The sequence below is a fragment of the Amia ocellicauda genome, chromosome 19 (assembly GCF_036373705.1).
Source record: "Amia ocellicauda isolate fAmiCal2 chromosome 19, fAmiCal2.hap1, whole genome shotgun sequence".
Lineage (NCBI taxonomy): Eukaryota > Metazoa > Chordata > Actinopteri > Amiiformes > Amiidae > Amia > Amia ocellicauda.
The window spans coordinates 20,021,141-20,036,637 of record NC_089868.1 but is presented as its reverse complement, the minus strand read 5'-3'; the positions used below and the strand labels follow the sequence as shown (position 1 = coordinate 20,036,637).

Here is a 15,497-nt window from a genome sequence, read left to right as displayed (position 1 = left end):
ATACAGTTTGGAGGGATGGCCTGATCTAGGCAGGATCTTGGTGGTGCCATACACCTTCCACTTCCTAATAATCTTCACTGTGCTCCAAGGGATATTGAAGGCCTTTGATATGTTTTATACCCATCCCTATATCTGTGCCTTTCAACAACTTTGTCCCGGAGTTATTTTGAAAGCTCCTTGATGCTCATGGTTGAGTCTTTGAAATGCACTACCCAGCAGAGGGAACCTACATGAACATCTGAATTTTTCCTAAAATCACATGAATCACTACAATTTAACACAGGTGGAGGTCACTTAACTTGGTATGGGATTTTGAAGGCAATTGCTTACACCTGAGCTAATTTAGTACTGCTATTACACGGGGGTGGACACTTATCCAACCATGCTTTTTTGGTTTTTATTTTTTAATACATTTCCTACACATTTCTGGAATCTTTTTTTTCCACTTGGAAACTGTGGTTAAGATGTGTAAATACATTGGGAGAAAAACTATTTGACTGCATTTTAATTTTAATATATATATATATATATATATATATATATATATATAAATATGGATGGAGCTAAAATGAGATTATTTGATTTCTGGGGCATAACATCTTAAAACCCTGGAAACCACAGCTCTTCAATACGAAGCTTGAAAAAGCCAAGAGCACATCAGTTGCTTATATAAGCAAGCATTAGGCATAATCCACACAAGACAAGACATGTAAATACATACTGGCACTATTAACTACATCTCATGGAAGCTGGAAATAATATAGGGTAACCATTGCACAATTAGCCCAATTATTTTCATACACATCTGACCCATAATAATATAATACTGTTATTATCTGACACTGGGATTTATGTTATGTACATCTGTCTTCTCTGTTTCTAAGAGGGGCAGGACCCTGTAATAGACAAAATACAAAAAGTGTGCGTGTCTGTTATATATATATATATTTCATGGTAAGACAAATTCTAAGTGGATTAATTTATATATAAATCTGGTTTTCATAAAATGTATTTGGCACCTGCAAAACCGAGCTGGTGCTAACAAATTGAATGAATATGAATATAGGTGATGTCATATTTAGTATATTTATCAACCCACGCATATTCTTAACTGCCTATGAACAAGATTTGATGGTCAGCCTTCGTGTGCCCTGTGTATATTTATTAAAACAAAGAGACAATAAACCTTTTATGTTACAAAATACATATGTACAAGTGAAAAATTAAAAACTTTTCAAGTGTTTTTTTAATCACATGTACCTCCAGGCCCCTGCCTTTGAAAATAGGGTGGGAAACAACAGTGATGTGGCAATAATACTTGTGTGGAGTTGAAGATGGAGGTAGAGGCATCTGTCACATTGAATTTCCAATTCACACTGAGCTTTTAATCAGTCAGACATGTCAAAGTTCACCTCGATAATGTCCAGTCAAACCAAGGTTCATACACAAAGGGCCAGTCCCTCACGAGGTGGAAAAACCCACTAAAATATCTATTGCAGACATTTGTTTTTGTGGTCAAAGGAGAAAATATAATATAAAAAAATATAATTTGCCACAAATTCCTAATAATGAGTGGATATCAAGATTGTAGGGGTACTTACTGTTTTCTGATTCAAAGATAGAGTAATGTGAACCAATAAAATATGGGTGGTCAGCACTTTGTAACTGGATTGTGTGTCAGAGGCAAGCAAGCGTGTCTGTATTGGCCAGTAGCACATCCCCAATACTGCATCCATAATACAACATGGTACTAAACGATTGTGTGAGTTTCTAAAAATGGAGCTACCTTGGGTGCTTCTGACTTGTGTAATTATCAGCAAGGTTAGCTCTTATTTTTATGTTCACCTTACTGCTACGTGACAAATTGTGTAACCTTTGTGGTTTTCATCAAATCCCTGTAATTGTACGCATGTGTGTGGAAATGTGTGCGGGGACAGTAGCGATTGTCTTATCTGGACCATTACTTATTTATTTCTCTGTAAATTGATGGTGTATTTGTTACTGAGGGTGCCATTTCCTCTCTGCCATGAAATGAAAAATGAAGCTGGCTGTCAGAGTCTTATTATTTTACAACTCCACAGATCCAGTGGCTAGATAAGCTTTTAGTATCTTATGATCATTTGCAGATAAAGGTTGCCAGTTTCCACTTTGATGTCTCACATTATTAGCTTTTAGAATATCTGAATCTTTCATCAAATTTGTTGCACAGCTCAGTAGGGGGTCATTTAAAAAGGAATTAAAGTCAGCTTGAATGTTAATAGAAGTGGAAACATTGCTTCTCTGTCCAGAGTTTTGGTAGCAACACGTATATGCATGTATTTGCTCTTCATTTTTTCCCCCAGACATGTTCAAATTAGTTTGTCATATCATATTTTTGAAACTGTTTAATAAGACACAAATATTCAATTCATCCGGTTGATATAATATCATGTTTACAGTTTGGATGGAATTATTTCCATTTACATGCAGTACACTGTAATCCTATCTTATCTATGAAACTCAGGAGATTAAACTAGATTGTGGTCAAACAATGGTTTAGTATCTCTTTCAGCTAATCACAAAACTCTGTGGACACTGATAATTTTAAAGCACAACATTATAAAATGCCCATTATGTCCCATGCTTTCTAAGCTTGCTTTGTATTTGGGTTTCAAAGAGTGCTGGCACATGCACAGCAAAGCTAAACAGATTAATATAATATTTACAAATAATAACCTCTACACAGGCATATCTTTGTGTTTTCTGTGAAGCAGTTGCTGATTATGTCAGTGTTAATGAAGAGAAAATTAATAATATAAGTTTAGAGTTGACAAAAGCTTAATGTATACATTCAATGTAAAATGTTACAATTTGTATTCTGTACACGTTTCTGAACATGTGACCCAGTGTGTATAAAGGAATGGATTTATTTATATACATGAATAAATATACGAATAAATAAATACATACATTATTATTATTATTTTAAATAAACAAATGGGACAAACTCATTTTACACAGCAGTTAATGCCTTTAACACGGAATTAATAGAGAGACATTCCATGGATAAAACTACATTTATTTTGCAGGTTGTAAACTAATTATGAACATAAAATATGTGAACAGTTAAAGGTAAATTAGTGAAACTACAGTAAACCAACAAACAATCTGATTTTGGTTGGTCATGATTTTGATTAAACTGTAATTTTCAATTCTACAACACATCATTCAAAATCAGCATTCTTGTAAAGACTGTAAAGTAAAGAACCCAATACAGAAAATACATATTCTTCATCAACACAAAGATTTACATATCCACTGTTCTGCATTTCACGGTGCAAAGTATGTCATTCCAAGCAACACACACCAAAAGAAGACCGTTTACTTTCATAGCAAACCCAAGCAATCAAAGCAGGGTTGTAACACTGTAAAGGAAATGAATGAAAACAAAATGCAAACAACTGAAAAATGTTTGTATGTGTATACTATGTATCTTTAAGTATTTAAATATCTTACAGGGATCCCCATAAGCATTTTAAGCAACAAATTAAACATTTACATTTTTTACTGTGCAGTGAGGCTTAACATTGCCAACGCCTCAGAACCAAAGTAAAGCCCCAAGGGAAGCTTCTCCACTGACAAATTAATACCTCTGAGAGGAGAGCTGAATGGTGGCAATAAACTCATTTGTTCCCCCAATAATGAAGAATGACTTTTTTCTTTACCACATCTGTGACTGTTGCCATGGTGACCCGGCCTTACCTCATTGCTTCTCGAAGTGCTCCACGCTCACTCAGAGTCGTGTGTTTGATGTCATCAAAATTGTTCTCCAGCTTCTCACAGCTCTGCCATAAACAAAAGGTACAGCCATTTGTCTCTGAAGCATTTCACTGATCAGACAAATTATTCAGCTTTTACTTTTTTTCTTTTCTATTTTTTTTTTTTTTTTTTAGGAGGAGCAATAGCAGCAAACAGAACAGGTCTTATCTTCATGCAAATTACACACCATGCTTTATACTGCACATGATTAATCAAAATTGACATCATGAACTTATCGTGAGACAAAAGTCGGTTCTATGTTCGCCATGCTGTTGTCATGGCAATCCTCTTATCAATTTCTCAACCTCGGGGATAAGTGTCCAGCCGGACGAGAAGCTGCCGTTATTGACACACTCACAATTAACACAGACAGCACCCTTGTCCCTCTCTCTGGAGATAAATAACATCCTCCCATGTGTGAAATCTCGAGCATTACAGAAACCCTGTTCAGATAGGTTTAATGACCATCATTAATGTGGGAAGTGTTTTTTTCAGCGCATACAAAAACAAGCAAGAACACATTTATGCAAAGTATTTGGATACAAATGTATTTATGAATATTCTTCAATATTTTGAAAAAAAAAAAAAATACTGTGTATCAATGTGGGCCCAATTAAATCCAGGAGAAAAAATATAATATCACTTCTTCTCACACAGCCTGTGTAGGTTTTATTGTACATACACACACCTATAAAAACTCCTATTCCTATATCCTAAGTTCAGCAAGGATTTAAATTAAGTTACACTCGCTGTTGTATCGAGGATCAGTTAATGGGTCAAAGGGCTTCACACCGTGTCATGACCGACTTGTCTCTCCTCCGATCTTAATAAATAATACATATAAATCCACAATATTTAACTTATCCATTTGTTCGTGTGGAATATTTTTGGCGATTAAACATATATCAAGAATTGCTTAGAGGGAAAAATACTATTCCAATAACCCCTGGCATGTATCTTTAAGGAAAATCTGTTAAAATTACAACAGCATTACACCATAAAACATCTAACTGCTTCATACATAAAATATGTGAAACTAATGTAATAATACTGGAAGGCAAGTGGTGTTATCCATATAGATACGGTTTATCTCCCTAAAGCACTTTCTCTGCCACTGATTACAATACTGGCCATGTAGTGTTAATACTCACACAAGCTAATTCAGTTGTATACAACGTTAGAAAAAACACAGCAGGAAGCATTTTATTTCTAATAATAGGGAAAACACACAAATTTTTATTGACACCTAATTTGCATGATTACAGTTGAAGTGCAAGTCAGTGAATTTTAAATTGAATTCTCTCAATGTTCTTCACAAAAGTCTTTATTTAATTGGACAGAGTGAACAAATGTTCTGTTTTCTGTTGTTGAACAATAAAGAAATATATGGAAATTGATAATTATTTTGCTGTTTGAGCTTACGGGATACTGGGAGACACCACGCATCAGAGCACAGCCAATATATTTCAAATATGATTTGCGTTGAAGGTCAGCAATGCTTTCCAGCATGAGATAAATGCATTTTCACGTGTGACCTTGCTTTAAGAAAGCTTTCAAAAAAGTGGTGTTGGTGGTTAATAACAAAGGCTCCCACCTTTGGACGCTCGAGTCCTTCCTAATTCACAATTTATACAAACCTTTCAGCCTCCAGTTAGTCTTCAAAAGACATTAACCCATGAACAGACTCAATCTGCTATGCAATGTGCTCAAAAGACAACCTGCACTGAAAACTGACAGAGGTATAAATTAACTATGTTTTGAGTTATAAATAAATAAATGCCCATTAGCAGAGCACTGGAGATATCATAACGTACTGCAAGTAACATTCTAGTTTATAGTCCTGAATTTTTATTTACAGTAAATATTTTCTGTGCAACATGCATTATGCATTTACTGAGTTATTGTAGCACCAATATTACTGCTAATAGTAGGAGGAATTATAACATGCCTTTTATTTTGGGGAAAAAGCAGTCACCATAATATGTTTTGACTCTCAAATACCCAATTTATGGATTGAATAATTACATGTCAGGGAAGCATTTTAAAATGAAGCAACTCAAGTAAGACAGAATGGTTTATTCAAAACCTTTATCAGGGATTATCATTTTTATATCGCAAATAACCACATTAAAGTGAAGGACAAACATAATATAAAAAAAAGTTCTAATTTATGCAAGATGCATTTTTACTCTTTGGCTTTAAGGTTGTTTTGAATTATTAGCTTCTTAAATTTGTCATATTGCAAAGTGTGCCATAGCTATCGGGTTTATGACCTGCTTGGGGGATTACAGCATTTGAAAACACCCTGGGATTAACGCTTCTTATGAGATTTATGTATTTCATTCAAAATAAGTGGGATTAATATGAGTAATTTAGGGCTGTGACATGGCTTGCTTTTCTTTATATCTGTGATAAAGGTTTAACAGGATTTTTCCCATTTGAGAAGACAAAGTTGAACAACATTAGATGTCAAAACATCTAATACAATTCAGGACTGGACACACTTAAGTGACTTATGATAATCTGTTTAATGAGATACCATGAAAAAATGAAAATGCGTGTTGTAGGGAGCCATTCATGTCATTATATTGTTCAACAGTAAATACAGTTAGCTGAGTAGGCATAAAACCACATTGTACACTCTATTGTGTATGAAGAAGCATGAAAATGTGCTTAGAGGAAAGATTTCTTTATTAAGCTTCAATGTAATTAATTTTATCTCTCTTCTCTCCCCCTTTCATGGGGGAGGGGAACATTTTAGCAATGGAAGCGCCTGTGGTATCAAATTCGTATCCATTTTTCACTCCCATGTACTCGTGATATTCGACTCTCACATTAGAAATCCTGGAAACTGGGGGGTATATTGAGCATCCACTGTTCAAACTGATAAACTTGTATAATTCTTCCCTGTACTAAAGTCCCATCAATTGCTCTCAGCCCATCCCCCTCTTTAGAGAGAAAAAAGCAAATCTGGTTAACAGTTCCCTGGCCTTTGACCTGGTGAAATGAATAAACTGGGGGGTCAATCTGCAATTTAAATTATACAACACTGTCAGGAATAATCCAACTGGACTAAGGGGAAGATGATGCCTTGTACTTCTCTGTATTTTTGCACTTATGTTGTAAGTCGCCCTGGATAAGGGTGTCTGCCAAGAAATAAAAAATAAAAGGGGAAGCTGCACTGGAGTGGCCACTATTCCTCAACCATCAATGAATGTAAAATTAAATATGACATGTATCTGTTTATGTTTGCTATCTTTATATCATACCTAATATAGTTTACATGCAGATAAACAGACAATAATTGTACTGGTAGCTTTGTTAACGATGTCAACAATGTCTCATGTAAAATACCAATGTAATTGTTTGTGTAACATTTAGTTTTGTTAAATGCCATCAGTGTCCTCATTTTACACTATTTAAAATGCACATAATCAGGATAATTGGATGTATATGTAACATACATAATTATAATGACACCCCCCCTAATTTTTCCTTTTTTCTGAAGGTACTATAGGATGTGTAGGACTACATGCTGCTTGGTAAGATTTAATTTAATACCCTAGTAAAATGAATACAAGATCTTCGCTTTGAAAACATGCAAAACCTTTAATGAGCAATCTGTCTCCCAATTACGACCACAGACCACTCTGATCTGAAAGATTGTTCTCCATTGTATACATTGTGATCCTCAACGATGATCCAGCCCAGCCATTACTGTAGTGTCAGCCATAAAAGTTCATTGAAACAAAATATTTTTACACTGTAATATTTAAATAGTTACAATATTTCTGTCTGAAACTAATAAAAATCCCATCACGACCTCAGACTGTAAACTGAACTACACTTCCTGAGCAAATCCAGATTGTTTTAAATCTGCCTCGAAGACGCAATGTAGGCCTGTGTGTCACTTTCCAAAGTGAGGCACAAATACATTGAATATTCAATCACAAAATACAAATAAATAGGAAAGAAAATCAGAACTGTATATTTTTTCCTTTTTCTTTTGATCAACACATATTTCCACATTTATTTATTTTGTCAGGTGCACAGTACATTATAAATGTAGGTTGGACCCCATTCACTCTTGCCTAGCCTTCTAAATAGGATAAACAGTATCCCTTTTTAACTGGAATTTATAAAAATGTATATAGCCTATACTCTGTAAAGTAACAATATTTTCGATCAAACAGCTGGGAATATTCAACTTGTAGAAGGACCTTTCAGCTATAAAATGATCCTTGGAATCTGTTTTATAAACTGTGCCTAAAGAAACGTTTTAACGCTATATAAAAAAAAAAAATCGGAGTAAGAATTTGCTTTATCCAGAGTCCAGGGAGCATATTATTAACTACACATGTATGGTGTCTGTAAGGGATTCTAAACACAATTAAGATTAATTAAATAAATACTTACATTGTAAGTAGTTATACATATATCATATTTAGTTTTTTCTACTAGAATTGTGTTCTCTTACCTGGATTGATCCTGAGAATATGATTTCTTTATTGGTTGACACTGAACTTTCTTCAGTAAGAATGGTATTATTTCTGTGTAAAAGCAAACAAACACAAACTAACAAAGACAACGACTGTAAGGGTATTGCATTCAAGGTTTCCTGCCAATTCTCGCTATGCACTGGAACCTCACATCAAACCATGCGAGACAATTATTAAATTACTATATTATATTATATATATATATATATATATATATATATATATATATATATATATATATATATATATATACACACACATACACATTTTTTTACCAGTTCCGGTAAGAAATGTGTTAATAATGATTTTTATAAAACACACTCTCTTCCTTTTCAAAGCAATTACATCTGGATGCATCCCCTTGACACATTCTTTGACATAGAAAATAAGCCCCCCAAAATAGAGAACATGGATTATTAGGAGAAAGGGGAGAAATTAAATTGTATAATTTATTTCTGCAATATGACATGGAGACTGGCGACTACAGTGCAATTCTTTTCCAGGTTTCCAGTTTTATAAGACTCTCCACTGAGTTTCAGATCATTTTTCGAATACCCTGCGAAGCTAAGCACTTGGGCTGGTTGGAAAGTAGCAGAATTCATTGCCAAGAGTATAATTGTAAACTCTTTGATTGCTCATTGTGCATTCCTTTTTGTCACAGTAACTTCTGCTCTAGCAGCTGGCATATTACCTACCCTTTATAATACTGGGGGATCTGAAAGCAATCTGGAAAGTAATTAAGTCGGATTACATGCTACAGACAGATTATTAAAAATAGACCAACAGTCAACAACTATGGTATTAAACAATAGATTGCATGATATTTATTCTTGCAGCTGCAACTTCACCATTATTAAGATGTACCTTATTATATGTTTTTTGTCTTTCATCAGTAGCAGTTAGAACATTTGAAGATCAGTTCATCTTTAAACAACTATTATATTTTTATTTACAGAAACATTATTGTGTTGGTCAAAAAATATAAATATACAGTTTATTTTGCCAACTGCTAACTGAATTATTTGAAATGTGTTTAATGTTTTTCATTGAAATAAGTTACTGTGTCCAACACTTTAACAGACCAGCACTGAAGATTTTACAAAAATGTTATCACTTTTCTAGCAGCTCTAACAATACTTGCTTTTCATAACACATTCCCCCCCCCGCTAATTGCTACCCTACATTGTGCCCAGTAGAAAAACTTCTTAACATATCTCCCAAATCCTGCACAATCTAGTTCACTTAAGATGCGTTTAGTTCATACTTTTCTGTGTCATCAGATGCAAAATATTATCTTTTGGTTTTGCCGAAATATATTTGCCCATTACAATCCGTCGACAAAAAGCACAGCAAAACTAGCAGGTTATGATTTGTTCGAGACAAAATACTAAAATTATAGAGCATGTTTAAATGTCATGTTTCCCTAAAAAAAAAAAGCAATAATGATTTTCTTCCTACTGCCCTGAATCAAACGAAGACTGGATGTGGCTGCCATACTTCCATACAGTTCAGACACCCTTGTTTGGAATCAATGAACATTTGCCTTCTTATAAATGAAGTTCATGACCCCTGTAGCATCCGAGATGTTCCATGGAACAATTATGCCAATGCAGCTAAGCCCAATGAAACCTGTAATAAGGATCACTGGGATGGTCATTATGTTTTAAGTAGGGAATAAATCTATTACATGTAATCAATATGCTGAATTACAAAGTGAGTATCAAAAACAAAACGCTGCACTTTTTGCATTAGGAAGATCACAGGTTATCAAGGTTGTACAAAGAGAACGGTGGTGTAAAATGTCACTTTCTCCCAAGGTTCACTGATAATAAAGGCTTTCCTCTCGCCCTTCAGATGTTTCAAATATGTTGTGTTAGTGCTTTGTTTCCAGACACATGATATTCAACTTAATGTAGCAATTTCAAAGCCTCTGAATAGTTAATTATATTTAATGATACTACATAGTATGTCAATCTCCTTTTACAGAAAATGCATCAACATCAAGGGAAAGGAAGGAAAGGAACTACAACCAATTGCTAAAAACAAGAATTAAATGTTCCAAAAAAAACTGCTGCAGAAGTTTGTGCTGGAATACAAATTAAAGTGTGATAGATAATGTGAGTTTGAAATATTTCAGTGCTTTTCTATACAAACGTTGTACATTGGTACATGCATTTGCAGTGGCTCTCAAAAGTATTCACCACCCTTGGACTTGTCCACATTTCATTGTGTTACAACATGAAATCAGAATGGATTTAATCAGGAGTTGTTGCCACTGATCAACACAGAAGATGCTCAAAGTGAAAAATATAATCTGCAAATTGTTCTAAATTGATTACAAATACAAACAGACAATAATTGAATGTATAAGTAATCACCCCTTTCAGTCAAAACATTAGGTAGAGGCACCTTTGGCAGCAATAACAGCCATGAGTTTAAGTGGATAAGTCTGCAACAGCTTTGTACATCTGGACAGAGCAATATTTTCCCATTTTTCTTTGTAATATTGCTCAAGCTCCATCAAGTTGGATGGGGACCTTTGGTGAACAGCAATTGTCAACTCTTTCCACATATTCTCAATTGGCTTTGACTGGGCCACTCCAGGACATTGACCTTTTTGTTTTTAAGCCACTCCAGTGTGGCTTTGGCTATATGTTTGGGGTCATTCTCCTCCTGGAAGACGAATCTTTTCTCAAGTCCCAGGTCTCTTGCAGACTTCAGCAGGTTTTCTTCCAGGACTTCTCTTTAATTTGCTGCATCCATTTTGCCCTCTATTTTTATAAGGTTTCCAGGCCCTGACACTGAGAAGCATCCCCATAGCATGATGCTGCCACCACGGTTGGGATGGTGTTCTCAGGATGATGTGCGGTGTTAGGCTTGCGCCAAACGTAGCACTTAGCGTTGAGTCAAAAAGCTCTATTTTGGTCTCATCTAACCATAGAATCTTTCTCCACTTGGTCTCAGAGTCTCCCACATGCCTTCTGGCAAACTCTAGCCAAGATCTGATGTGAGTTTTGTTTCTCTTCCATAAAGGCCACTTTTGTGAAGCACCTGGGCTATTGTTGCAGTATACACAGTATCTCCCAGTTCAGCTGTGGAAAATTAACTCCTTTAGAGTTGCCATAGGCCTCTTGGTGGCCTCCCTAACTAGTGCCCTTCTTGCCAGGATACTCAGTTTTTGAGGACGGCCTGATCTAGGCAGATTCACAGTTATGCCATATTCTCTCCATTTCATGGACTTTACTGTGTTCTGGGGAATATTCAATGCCTTGGAAATGTTCTTATATCCTACCTGATTGGTGCTTTTGAAGAACCTTATTCTGGATTTGCTTTGAATTTTCCTTTGTCTTCATGATATTATGAATTTTAGGATATTAGGTGTTAGGAATTGTACTAACCAACCGTGGGACCTCCCAGAGACAGGTGTATTCAACCTGAAATCATTTGACACACCTTAATTGCAGGTGGAGGTGGACTCCATTCAACAAATTACGTGACTTCTAAAGACAATTGGTTTCATAGCAAAGGGGGTGATTACTTATGCTTTCAATTATTTTCTGTTTTGTATGTGTTATTAATTCAGAACAATTTGCAGATTATATTTTTCACTTTGACATTATGGACATGTTCTGTGTTGATCAGTGGCAAAAACTCCTGATTAAATTCGTTCTGATTACTTGTTGTAACACAATGATATGTGGACAAGTCCAAGGAGGTGGATATTTTTGAGCCACTGTATATATGTCAATACACTAATTGCACAAAAAGCTCAAATATAAATACATTTGCACACCTATTACAATAAGATCCAATTAAGAAAAAAGGAAAAAGAAAATCTCACAGAATTATTTGATAACTTAATACTTCATTAAGCTTCCAGCACCAAAACATCATAATTACAAATAATGATAAAATAAGGACTCACTGAGCAGCTTCTGTCTGAGTTTCTTTTCCAGTGCTTCTTCTCCTCTTTACTTGCTGCAGTTGAACGTAGCAGAGCGTGAGTCTTTACGCGAGGATTTAAAGCAAGAATATTCTGGGGGGGGGAAGAAACATTAATCAGTTATGATAGATAAATCAAGCCTCAGAAATAGGTATTAAATGACAGTACCTGGTCTGAATCAACTCTTTTAGAACAACAAATAGGTCTAGTGGTGAGCGCCAATGAATTACTAAGAAGCCTACTGTATAATTAAAATGCAAGATATTCTCATAGCTGTACTCAATCAATTTGTACAAAGTTTGTCAAAGAGGAATGACTGGTTTTTAAAATTACTTTGCAAGTGATTAATTTGTACAACATACCATTTGAGGTAAATGATAGAAAATATTGTATGATACAGAAGAAAATATATTAGAGGTAAGATCATATGTGTTTACAGTTTCTAGGATTGCAATCTTGACCCTGTAAACACATATGTTTACAAACATGTCTCACAGTTTGGTCATTGTAAGCTATAGGATCCATTAAGGAAATTTATAGGAATTTGTTTTCACCATCATGGTTATGCACTTTTCATTCCATATACATACAGGTTCACTACAAAGTGATGCTGTTTTCTCTTGTATTCTTAAAGGTTATTTTACAATCATACATGTAAACTGCATAATTTTGCAGATCATGTTACTGTATATCTGATGGCTCAAAACCATGACTTTTCAAAATTTTTAAGCATCAAGTCCATACAAAAAAAACAAACAGATCCAGCACTCAGTGAATAATTTATTTAAAAATCATTAGATTCACAATTTTTTAAATAAGCCACATATGTGATCCGTTTATTAAAATATACATTGTAATAGCAAATTCACTTAAGATTGATCAGAATCAGAAAAGATAAAAAACATTTTAAATCTACACTCAATAGAAAAAGGCATGGCATTATTGATCCTTGATATCTTATGAGGAGATAAGAAGCTTAATCCAATGAATAAATTATGTTTAAACTATATTTGAATTAGATTTTTTATTAAGTAGACGTAAATCCACACTACATGGCCAAAGGTACAAGCTGCGATTTCCCTAATGGAATAAGCAGAAGTTTTTTGTTCCACATGGTGGAACTGAGGGATCTTAAAGTCTTCAGCAAGACAAATCCAGCCAAATTAAAGCAAACACCGCAATATGCAACCATCCATTATGATTAGTTATGCTGCTACTTTTAATATAGATGCTCCCTTACCCACAAGCTTGCGTACACATACATTTGTCTTACATCACCATTACTGTCAGCGTTAAAGGTGACAGAATGGCTGAACTGCACAAACATTTGAAGATAAACTCAAAACAAAAAATGCAACCACAAAAAAATGGCTGTGAAAATGCACTGTCTGAAAAATCTATTTTGTGTTTTTAAGTCTATAATTACATTCCATAAAATAACTATTTATAGAGGCAGAGGTGCCCGATTTATATTCGTTAGAACAATAACTACCATCTCTAAAACTGTATTATCTCCAAAATAAAAACAAATCTGAAAACTGCCTTGAAAAGGATCTTTTTCAGTTTCCATATCTGCTTGTCTGTCCAGTTAATCTTTAAATAACAAAATGCTTCATTTAAAGGTTACCTGGAATGAAAGGCCAACCCCCTTAGGGTACCCAGTTGGAGAAGAATTTACAGTACTGCAAAAAAGACAGAACTAAAACAAACTGAAAACCAATGAGGTAGTCATTTCTCTTGTGATTTAAAGCTGATCACAAGAGCTGCGATGCTCAAGGATAACCTCTTGACCACGTCTAGGTGACCCTTTAAAATCACTTTTAAAAGAGTCATATCTGTAGGTTTAAGGCCGCCCAGCCTTAAAGATTAACTTTCCTTGCCCTGTTAGTAGCTGAAAAGAAGAAAAGATTTGGTGGAATGCTTCAGTGGAACACGGATGTAGCCATCCAGCCATTATTGAATGTGATTCTTTGGCTTTAGCACAGTTAAAGTCATTAAAGACCACACATAACTGGTTAAGCAAAAATGAACATACAAAATATTACATACACAACCTTTACATTGCCAACAGACACTTGCACTTTAATTTCCCCATGGATGTTATTGATTTAAATGTTCTTAGTCTTCTTTTTAATTCATACAACTCAATTTATTCCAAAAGTTAAACATTCATAATAATACAGAAATGATTTTTACTTAAACCACACCATGCCACATTTACAAACATTAATAGATTAACCAATTTGACACCCAAACAGTTCCTGATATACAATGTACTCTGTTTGTTAGCATGACATGACCTTGACATTTAAAAAACTGACTTAAATGCTGTCTCTCTGCACACATTTGCTCCGGGATCATAGCTTATTTTACTTGCAGCACATGCAATAGAAACATCAGAGATGACCGCTTCACATAGATTATCACAATAACAGGTCTAGGGAGGACGCATACCCTTCCAGCCACTGTAGGCCAAAGGATCTATTGTCAAAGGACATGCTACACACAGCATCTATTTCAGGACCAAACATCATCCTATTAGTTCTTTAATTTCACACCTAATAAAGTGTAGTTAAAGCACAGCATGAAATAAGCATCCAAAAATGTTCTCCTTGTTTTATTATGTGTTAAAGACTGTATTTACACATTTTTACTTAATTCAGTTTCGATAGACCAATGTAGTTACGCCGAAGCCTCAAGGTAAACTTCATGGCAGTAATGGCATGGTCATTTAGTAAAAGAGATTCAGCTCTGTCGGGTTCCTCAGAAAATAATGAGCCTTGGACAGAAGGAACACAAAATAACAAAAAAAAACGGCCATATACACAGCATTTATTTCATGCTCCAGGAGAACAGTTTTGAAATTGATGTATTCACACATTCACTTGCATAACTGCAAAAAGAAAGGGGGGGGTAAAAAGTACAGCAGTAAAATATATATATTCTGGGTTGTGTCAGTCACATTTTGACTGGGATTCCCCACTGGGCAGAGTCCAATTGGTCGAGCAATGCCAGGGTTGTGTTGGAAATCAGCCAGGGCTTCCTCAATTTGCCACACAACCATACCCTCATTGCCTTTCAGTGAGTTTACAAATGATACCAGGTAGGCCTGCGTTAGAAATCCTCTTTGGACGCACGTTTTGAAGCATGCATATAATGTCTACATCTCTCCCACATTAGTAGGAGAGTCGTAGCGTTCAGTCAAGCTGATTAACATTTGACGATTCCAGATGCAGGAGGTATCAAACAGAAAAATA

General features: G+C 35.0%; 1 protein-coding gene across 1 annotated transcript in view; it reads right to left on the bottom strand.

Annotated features, from left to right (window-relative positions):
• Window positions 1-15,497, bottom strand: part of LOC136714495 (dihydropyrimidine dehydrogenase [NADP(+)]) — a 154,743-nt gene that overhangs the window by 124,861 nt on the left and 14,385 nt on the right. Inside the window, exons 2-3 of the mRNA XM_066692023.1 lie at window positions 12,223-12,333; window positions 3,742-3,824 (exon numbers count right to left, since the gene is read on the bottom strand). Coding sequence (XP_066548120.1) covers window positions 3,742-3,824; window positions 12,223-12,333 — 194 coding nt within the window. The remainder of the gene's footprint in view (window positions 1-3,741; window positions 3,825-12,222; window positions 12,334-15,497) is intronic.